A 9,264-nucleotide genomic window follows, 5' to 3' on the forward strand; every position below is an offset into this window, starting at 1 on the left:
CACCTTTGATTCAGTTTCAACGTTTTATGTTAGGAAGACACCTAACAAATTATAATTGACTCACTCAATTAACCTGAGATAAACTCCAGCTGTCCTAGCAAAACATTTGCTCAATTACTTCTTTTAGTAAGAGCCACAATTAGAAGAGATGAAAAGGATCTTATTGCACAAATGTGTCAATTGGGACAAGTGAACAAAAATATTCTGGTATAATCTCCGTGGCAAAGTGGAAACATCAAACAATTCATCATCCAAACCTACTAATCCATGCAGGGAAGCGGGGCAGGAGGTGTGGTGCAGTCTGAACGGGTCGCCAGTCCTTGCAACACAAAGAGACTCAAACATACAAGCACTTAACCTGAGAACCCAGAAACAACGTATCCATAAAGGGAACATGTAAACTCCAACTAAAAAGACCTCAGGTCAAAATTTGAACCGGAGTCTTATAGCAGTAAGATTTTGGAAATATTTACCAATCCGGAGGACTCACGTATGAAGGCGGCATTGTTAGGACTTAAAAAAACACAAAATAAGCTACCAAAAAAGATGCATTATGCTTCATATATTGTAATATGTGCGTGCTCTTTTTTGTGTACTTAGCTGCATCTCTGTATAATAATGTTCTCATGTATGTTCATTAGATGTTTTCTTACTTCTGCAGGTGCCAAGAGGTTTAAACCCTTTAAATTTCTATTTATCTGCATTATTAATCCTATCTGCCTTAATAAAGATGTGATTTACACTGGGACATTAGTTTTTCTTGTGTTTTTGTGTGTTTGGGAAACTTCATTGAAAGTAAACTAATGGCAAAGAAAATTAAAGTTCCCCTGTTTTAATTCCAAGGTTGTAAGAATCTTATATAAAATGTCAAAATGATGTAAAGATATGCCAAATTGTTGAAAAACACACAACATATCCCACTTTGTCATTACTTTTTAAACAAATATAAACTCAAAATGCACGTACTTTCCGAAACGCTGACATATTATATAAACAATGTATGAAATACTGGAACCTGAAGTCTCTTTTTAACATCATCGGCCTCAGAAGTCAAACTGCAAGCTACAATATTTTTCAGACTATTTACTGCATTTACAGTGTTGATGCTATACCACAGTGAACTTAATTACAACAGTGATTATTTGGAAAATGTTAAATTGAGACACTACACACTTATGAGTCCAGAGGGCCCCAGAAGTGCTAGTCCTTGTTTGCTCACAGGCACTTTTTCCATTATACTTGGAATTAAACTCCAGGTTCCTAAGGCTCCACCTTCATCATTTCTCATTACAGATTCACCCTTTATTACAGATATAAAAGTGAGACAGCGATAAAACACCTGACTTTTAAAGAAAATGTAAAACATATTACAAGTAATTTCACTGAAATTCATAATAACCATCCGGTTCCAATCAAGAAAAATAACTGGAGTTCCTGTGCAGTGATACAGCGATATTCAGGCGGAAGTGAACTAAATAAACTGTTTACGTTTGGCTCCGTATTAAATACACCGTTTTAAACCAAAAACCCTCAGACATTTAGAGGACCAACCACGAAAATCAATTCATTTAATGTTAAACTTAGTTTCACGCAAATACAAGACGCTGGCATAAATGCTTGGCTGTTGAACTGGACCGTTCAAGGTTGCTATCAAGCTATTAGCAGCTCTACGAAGCATTATATTACAAAGAGACATGCCCAACATACCTTTATCTTTGCTTTTTTTTTTCTATTCCTCCTCTTTATGTTCTCTATCCCTGAAGAATGAGTTCTTTTCTTGCGGCATTGTTTTGTTTATTTATCTTCCACCTGTGCTTTGAGGCTTGGATGCGCTCATATTAACGGCGAAGTATGACGAGTGGCGCAAAAAGTGGGTATGCACTGCATGCAATGCATAAGGGCGCTGCATTAGAGGGGGCGCCAAAACAGGAACTATTTTTTCTAGTCGGCATTTTCTGTATTTAACAGCTGTTTGTGCATGTATGAAATTATCAATAACAGAGGAATGGCACTGATTAGGGGCTCTCCGCACTCCCCTCCCACACACTTAGGCTCGTTTTTTTTTTTTTTTAATTTGAATTGTCTATATTGTGCACTTGACAACAGTGAGGTAAAGATGGAGAAGTAGGGAAAAAAAAGTTATCAGTGGTACAATGAAACAGAAAGCGGAAGAGGGAGGGGGATAAAGATGTTGGAGGGACGAAGAAAAGCTTTTCAAAATGATTGAAAGACACTGACATTTTATATATATATATATATATATATATATATATATATATATATATATATATATATATATATATATATACTCCATCTCAGTACAGAAATGTGCAGTTCTAGGCACAGCCAAGATACTGCGCAGAACCCTCAAGCTCCCAGGCCTCTGGTAGAGGACCCGAGCTCAGAGGATGAAAGAGACCACCCACGGAGGGTGAGAGGGGAATTTTTTTTTTTTTTTTTATATATATATTTAATTTTAGCCTGGGCAGTTTTAATCTATATGTTTGCTTTAAATCAAATTCAATCAGCATAACAATGAGAAAGAAAAAAAGTCATTCCGCACAAACCTTTTATTCTTAATATTTTAATCAAATGATTCAATTATTTAGTTTCAGTACAAAATACAAAACAACTCAAATGGGTGCTCCTGAAATAATTTTCCAAGAGTACTGCATTAATGCATCACTTTTTTCACAATTATTTCAATCATTACACACCATATAAGGTCATATAAAAGTTATGTATTTTTCTATTTCAAAAGTACACCCAAGTCATAATGGCTTCATACTCTATTAAAATGAATGAACATACAGCAGTAAGACATAAAAAGAAGATGGACAACAAAACAAGTTCACATTAAAACATTAGACATGAAGATTACAACGTTTGAGTCTTTTAAAATTAAATGAAACATTTTCCGCTCACAAAAAGGCAGAGAGGCTAGAAGAGGTATTTTGAGTGCAGTTAAACAGAAATCTGAATCTTGTGAAAACTGCACTACATTATACTTACTTCTCTGTGCTAAGGAAATGAATCTTGTAATAGTAATAAATGGAAGATGGTAATCATATGGTGGAAGTAGTCAAAGCGTTTTTCCTGACATCTTGTGAACCAAGAAGTACATTAGTCTTAAAACTCCAACCTTTCTGAGTAACAGTAAAAGTAAAAGTAGGATCCTCCAAACAAGGCGAGGTAGAGAAATGTCTGCTGAAATCAGGACAAATGGGGAAATTAGTCACCGTTGCAGAAAAGTAGCACTAGAAAGTAGTACTTAGAAATGCATTAAACTTTTCAAGGATAGATGAACAGAGAACTTGGTTGTTTAACTTTGTGACTGGCCAGTCTGAAACTCCAAAATCATAAACGCATTTTATCTAAGAATTACTGGTTGCATTAATAACAACACTCCTCAATGTGGAAGCTGTAACTAAAAGAAGACTCAACTTTAGCTATTTTGGTAATAGTGATGTGTTTAAAAATTGAGTGAGGCAGCAAATTAAAAGCTGTACCTTCTATGTAGGCATAGCACTTGTTCATTTACTTACCAAAGAGCTACACTTTGGACAGTGCTGCTCATTTTGCCCGTGTGCTGTTCTGTACCTCTGCAGTTGTTTGACTTTATCAAGTTCAATCGGAGGCACTTGCCACAGGACATCAGTTCACACTTGTCTTTGAACATTTTGTTCAGTTAGCAAAGCAGTGAGCTGACAAGGAGCCAGCTTCACCAGATACCAGGACCATTGATCATATTACAGCAAATATGCTACTTTATTCCTTTGAGTTTACAATACTGGAAATGTTGAAAGCCTTGTAGGAATATTAGAGTTAAGGTGAGGTTGCGCAATCTCTATTGAATACAGACAGAGACTCCAGTTTACTGTTTGTTATGTTAATCATGTTAATCACAAATCTTAGATGGTGAAGACTTAAAATTTCATCTCCAACTGATTTCTGTCTTTGTCTTTCAGAAAAGATGAGAAGGAGCCTGGGAACCTAAAGTACGCAATTTGAAATCTTACAGGGCTGAAAGGCTAGAAAAGTTATTTTGACTGAAGTTAAAGAGAAATGTGAATAAGTCAAATTGAAAATGAACTAAAAACAAAAATCCTACTTCTGAAATCTGATGCAAATCTTTAATTGCTGCATCTTTACTTTTAGCAATATACTACATGTCTTTATTTTTCAAAAATGAATGGCTAAATTAATTTTCCGCTCTAAAAAAAACTTAAGTTTGTAGTTGTGGCGTGGCTGTTACCTCATGCAATGATGACAGCAGGCCTCACTGAGGGCGTTTGGTTAGTCCGACAGACAGGCCGACAATTAGTGCGATGACAGCAAAAAGGATCAACAGGGCAAAGGCGAGGATCATGTATTTCTGCCAAGTGGTAAGGAAAACTTTAAATATTTTGTAATTGGACATAACTTCTTTGAACTTGCATATTTTATGTTTCTCTGTTAGACATGAAAAGAACACTTACCCTACGCGATTTCTTCTGGTATCTCACTGCCTTTTTAGTCTCTTCTTTTGCACGATAAATATACTCAGCTGCATTAGAGACATTATTCTCAATGTTGTTCACCATATCCCCCTGTTAAAAGTTTGCATTAGCCCTAAAATGACAATATTTGACAGGCATTGTGACACGGAAGCGTCCAGCTGAGCTAATACCTGAGTTTCTACCAGCATTGCCATGTCCATGAACATCGCATGAAGCTCCCTGATGCTGGACTCCAGACGCATTATGTCCTGGTGACGGGATTCTATCTCATTTAAGGCTTGTCGAGTGATTTGGGAATCAGAAATGATCTGTAGGGAAAACAAAAATATTATGGACTTTCTGAAACACGGCTAAAGGAATTTCCTACCTGTATAAGAAAATGCAGCTGATGTAGACCAACTGACCTCAACAAGGCCAAGTCAGAGGAACAGACTTTAAATCAATCAGAATAAGACACATGTATGAATTAACAGACGTACATCGGATGTGAAGATTGATGGATTTCCGCTCTCCAGCATATCCTCCAGTTCTTCATTGGTGGTCACTCTTCCAGCTACAAATGAAATAATTGAAGTCTTCTTCAAAAATCACTAATCTCAACTTTCACCAAAAAATTTTTAACAAGGATTTCAGTGATTTCTCATTGCTGACATGATATATTAATGCGCCCCCCATGTTGCTGTTTATTTTTTCACTTGAAACTGCAACTACAAATTGCTCTATGATTGCTTTTAGATATTTATAACAACTTCCCCTGTGGTTAATTTTTGCTTCGTTAGTCTATTAATCATTACTATGCATTAGTCTGATTTTAAGTAAGCTGTGATGGACTGTTTTTCACAATGACTGCTGGGGATAAGCACGTGTGGCTGAAGTACATCCCTTGGATAACAGATGTTTATTTAGAGGTACAAGAACACACAAACCCACAAGTAAGAGACTGCTGTGTTTTTGTTTTTGATCAACTCCATGGCAACATCTCTAAAATCTAGCTGGATGTAATCTGTGCTGGTAGCCAACATCCTTCTGTCCAGACCATAAATGTCTGCTGTGAAACCTATGTCCTGCAGCTGCAGTGCATCTCTGAAGCAGTAATGAAAGTTGTGTTGACGATGGTCATAAGTGGGTCAGAACAAACAATTATTTACCATGGAGACTAAACAAAGGTCAACAGAGAGACATTGCTGCTTCAGGAGTTACAGTGGTTTCTTAAACAAGTGCTGCTTCTGGCTGAATGTCAGGAATTGCTCCACCCCTAAGTGCTATCTGATTACACTAACATCTAAAGAAACACACCACTTTGCTGATATCCTGTGGACAACAGAAACAAAATTTTATTCCATTTACTTGCTACTGGTGTTTTCTAATTAGATTTTATTTGGCACTTGTAATTCTGACGGAGCAGAAAGGTTTAATTTCTTTAAGAAAGTCTTGGGTACAAAAAGGACCTTGACATTGCTCACAAAGAAGCTCCAGCTGAAACACTACAGACAGAAAGGTTCGCCTCGTGTTGTGAAACACTCTCCCTAGAGAGCGAGATAGCTGTGCAGGGGCTTATTGTGTCACACCTCTTGCAATGCCTATTCCTCAGGGACACAAACCGAACAAAATACACAGAGCAAAGAGCCCGACCTGTCATCTAGTACAAACTCTATCCATTCTGGGTGATTTAAATAAACTGTGTAACTCTATGTGAGCAGAGATTGAAGATTGTGTGTGTGTGTGTTATGTTGCGCAGGTTACTCGGAGTCCTCTGCCCATTTCCCTGGCAACCTAAACACAGGAGACGTCTCCAGTATCAGTATCTTCTGTCTGCGGTGTGGAGTCATGGAGCCTATCATTAAAGCCACAGGGACTGAGGAAACAGCTCTATTATATACTTTTCCTTATTGTTATGCTGTAAATATGGACATCAAACTATAGATTTGTTATCTCTAACAAGGAAATTCAAATATTCAGTATGAAATTCTGGGAGCTGTTTCATGACTTTAAATGTTTGCATGTTATATAGCTCAGTGTATAAATTATACTGTTTAGGAATATATACTATATAAGTCTTCTTAAATATTTTGTTTCTGCTTACATTTTAAAAAATCAGTTCAAACGTTCAACCTGTATTCACTTAGTTTTCATAAAAACAACACATCTAAAGTTTCCATGCAGTTGCAACAGGAAATGAAGCTGATGCCTTGTTCTGCACTTCATATGTCAATGAAGGATGCCCATCCCATGGAATGCACATCTAATACAAGTCCCTTACTTATCTCCAGTTGTCTCTGGATCCTTCCTTTGCTTCGTTCCCGAAAGGACACTTGAGTCTCATTGTACTGAGTCATGACTTCCACAAACTTCCTTGACAGCACAGAGTGCTGATGAGAAGATAAAATATAAAGGCAGACAGTGAGGATTCCCCAAAAGTGGTTCACATTGAGATTTTTAGACTTTAAATTGTTGATTATGCTTTCAGTAATGCTCCGCAAAAAGCTAAATTATGGTATGCCACAGCTCAATGGGTGTGATTGAAGCTCCACAGGATTTGTAATTGTTTTTTTCACATATCCATCCATCGACTGGTTGTCTGACCTGTGTTTTCTGGATCCTGAAGTCGACAGAAGCTCTGTTAACGACGTCGTCTTTTGGCATACTTTGCTCCATGACTAGCACAGGGACGATGACAGCATTAACTGACTTCACACGACACATAACAGAAAAGTGCAACAATCACAGCTAAACTCACATTTTAATTTAGTTCGCACCACATCGGCATTTCCTTTGATATCGTTGGTCAGTCCATCTAGCTGACTCTTTGTACCTTCATATGCAGAAAGGAAATACATCAGGTTATACTTATTGGCAAGAAAAGAAAGTGTCCTACTGAGTAATTGTCTTTATGTACAAATTGAATCTCCTTTCATTTTATCCTGCCATAATAAGATAACATAGCAAGGGTCAAAATGCACAACTTCTAGGTTTTTCCCCAGTTATGAATAAGCAAAAGCCGATGATGGGAAGACATTTTAATCTGTCATGGATTTGTCTTGCTGTTCTCCCTTTTATGCAAAAGGAAGACTCTCATGTCTTTTTCATGGTTCTTATCATCTGTTTAAAATCAAAATTTCCAAATTTTTTTTCAGACAGAAATTTCCAGAAAGTAAATACGGAGGTTTACTGTGGATTTATGACTATTTCCACAGGATGATGGACAAATCAGTGAGTGGCTGAATAAGAACAGATAATAAACGGACTAACGGATAGTAACACCGCTTATCACTTGATTTAGTTGTTTATTTTTTTTTATAATAAACCATACTTTCCATATGCCTCTATACATAACAGTGTGCTCAGACTTTGAGTGGTCTGTAACAGGACGGGTGAGACCTCAACCTATAATGGCCTCAGATGTTTGGGGCTGTTTTTTGTTCACAGATTTCCGTTCCACAAGCTTTTCATTTCTATCCAGAAGCAAAGTAAATCTACTGACCAAAAACTCCAGTTGAGCCCAAATAGTTTTGATTACTTCAGTCTTAAGAACCATCAAAAATACTAATGTCTACTGAACATATGAAGAAACAAACACAGCATTTTTAAATACCTGTGTATATACACACACAGGCACCTTTGCAAAAACAGCCGATTAAATTGTATCTGTAAAAAATAATATACATATATATTAACTTACTGTGATCTGGATTGGGCGCAGACAGGATGGTGCTGTGCAGCTTCTTCACCTCCTTCACTTGGTAGGAGATTTTATCAATGAGTCCTCTAACTTCCTCCACCTTAATTAGTCCAATAACAGACAAATAACTCATTGTTGTGTTAAATTAACCCTAATCTGAATATGCATACCTACCCTTCTGAAATAACTCTCCATGAAGCCATCACCGCAGTCCTCAGTGACGGCAACCTCCTCTACTTGACTTTTATTCTGTGAAGATTTAAAAACAAGAATGCATTTTTGTACAACTTGTAGTGTCGGCTCAGGCTGAGGTAGTAGCACTTACAGCAGCCAGTTCAGCCAGACGATCCTTCATTACACTCTCCTAGTCCGATCCTTGCATCTCCTGCTCAGGTAATTTCAGCGAAACACACCAAGATCCTTCTTAAAAACCTCCATGTGTGGTCTTAGAGCAGGCCCTCCATTCCGAGGACAGAAGCTCCGGTGACTGTCGGAAAAGTTCAACTGATAAGATCTCCTCTCCTTTGACAAGACAACCCTCGCAGAGGTGTTGAAGTTGGTATTCAAAGTGGATTAAAGCGGCGCCTTCGCAAAAACAGCCGATTAAAATGTATCTGTAATTTTTTAATTCTTATTATTATTATTATTATTTTTGTTTTTGTAGAGTATATTTCCCTCACGACGACGCTTGAAATCCGCCACAGATCTACAATACCGCCCCTCCGAGAATACGCTTCCTTTCCCAGCTCGGTTTCACGTACATACAAACAACATCCCCCACCTGCGCACAACAGACACCGCTCTGTCTACAGAACAAATAAAAGTCTCCCCTCAAAAACTGCTAAATAGACAAACACGACCATTTTGTTTTGGAGGTCATCAAATACTGGGTAATAAAGTTCTTACAAATTTTATAAATAAAATTCTTACGAATTTTGTTCAAGCAAGCAAGTTTACTAATGTAATCTTCTAGCGGTTAAATTATATTTTAGTAACAAATTATGCTTAAACGACGTGGTGCCGTTTGTAAAATTACACAATAAAAAATTAACTCTAAGCTGATAAAAAAATAATATATATATATAT

The 9,264-nt window shown here is 37.1% G+C and overlaps 1 protein-coding gene across 2 annotated transcripts in view; it reads right to left on the minus strand.

Annotated features, from left to right (window-relative positions):
• Positions 1-2,774: 2,774 nt before the first annotated feature.
• stx2b (syntaxin 2b) overlaps positions 2,775-9,264 on the minus strand; it is a 10,362-nt gene continuing 3,872 nt past the window's right edge. Inside the window, exons 2-12 of one of the 2 annotated variants that reach the window (XM_015015672.1) lie at positions 8,504-8,665; positions 8,353-8,427; positions 8,179-8,278; positions 7,237-7,311; positions 7,083-7,156; positions 6,760-6,868; positions 4,979-5,052; positions 4,670-4,807; positions 4,479-4,589; positions 4,256-4,375; positions 2,775-3,207 (exon numbers count right to left, since the gene is read on the minus strand). In XM_015015672.1, coding sequence (XP_014871158.1) covers positions 4,280-4,375; positions 4,479-4,589; positions 4,670-4,807; positions 4,979-5,052; positions 6,760-6,868; positions 7,083-7,156; positions 7,237-7,311; positions 8,179-8,278; positions 8,353-8,427; positions 8,504-8,533 — 882 coding nt within the window. In that variant the 5' untranslated portion in view covers positions 8,534-8,665 and the 3' untranslated portion in view covers positions 2,775-3,207; positions 4,256-4,279. Of the gene's footprint in view, positions 3,208-4,255; positions 4,376-4,478; positions 4,590-4,669; positions 4,808-4,978; positions 5,053-6,759; positions 6,869-7,082; positions 7,157-7,236; positions 7,312-8,178; positions 8,279-8,352; positions 8,428-8,503; positions 9,005-9,264 lie in introns of those variants that run through there. The other variant, XM_015015673.1, reaches the window with a different exon arrangement.

This window comes from Poecilia latipinna, unplaced genomic scaffold (assembly GCF_001443285.1).
Source record: "Poecilia latipinna isolate Pla-1442-1.1 unplaced genomic scaffold, P_latipinna-1.0 Scaffold1940, whole genome shotgun sequence".
Lineage (NCBI taxonomy): Eukaryota > Metazoa > Chordata > Actinopteri > Cyprinodontiformes > Poeciliidae > Poecilia > Poecilia latipinna.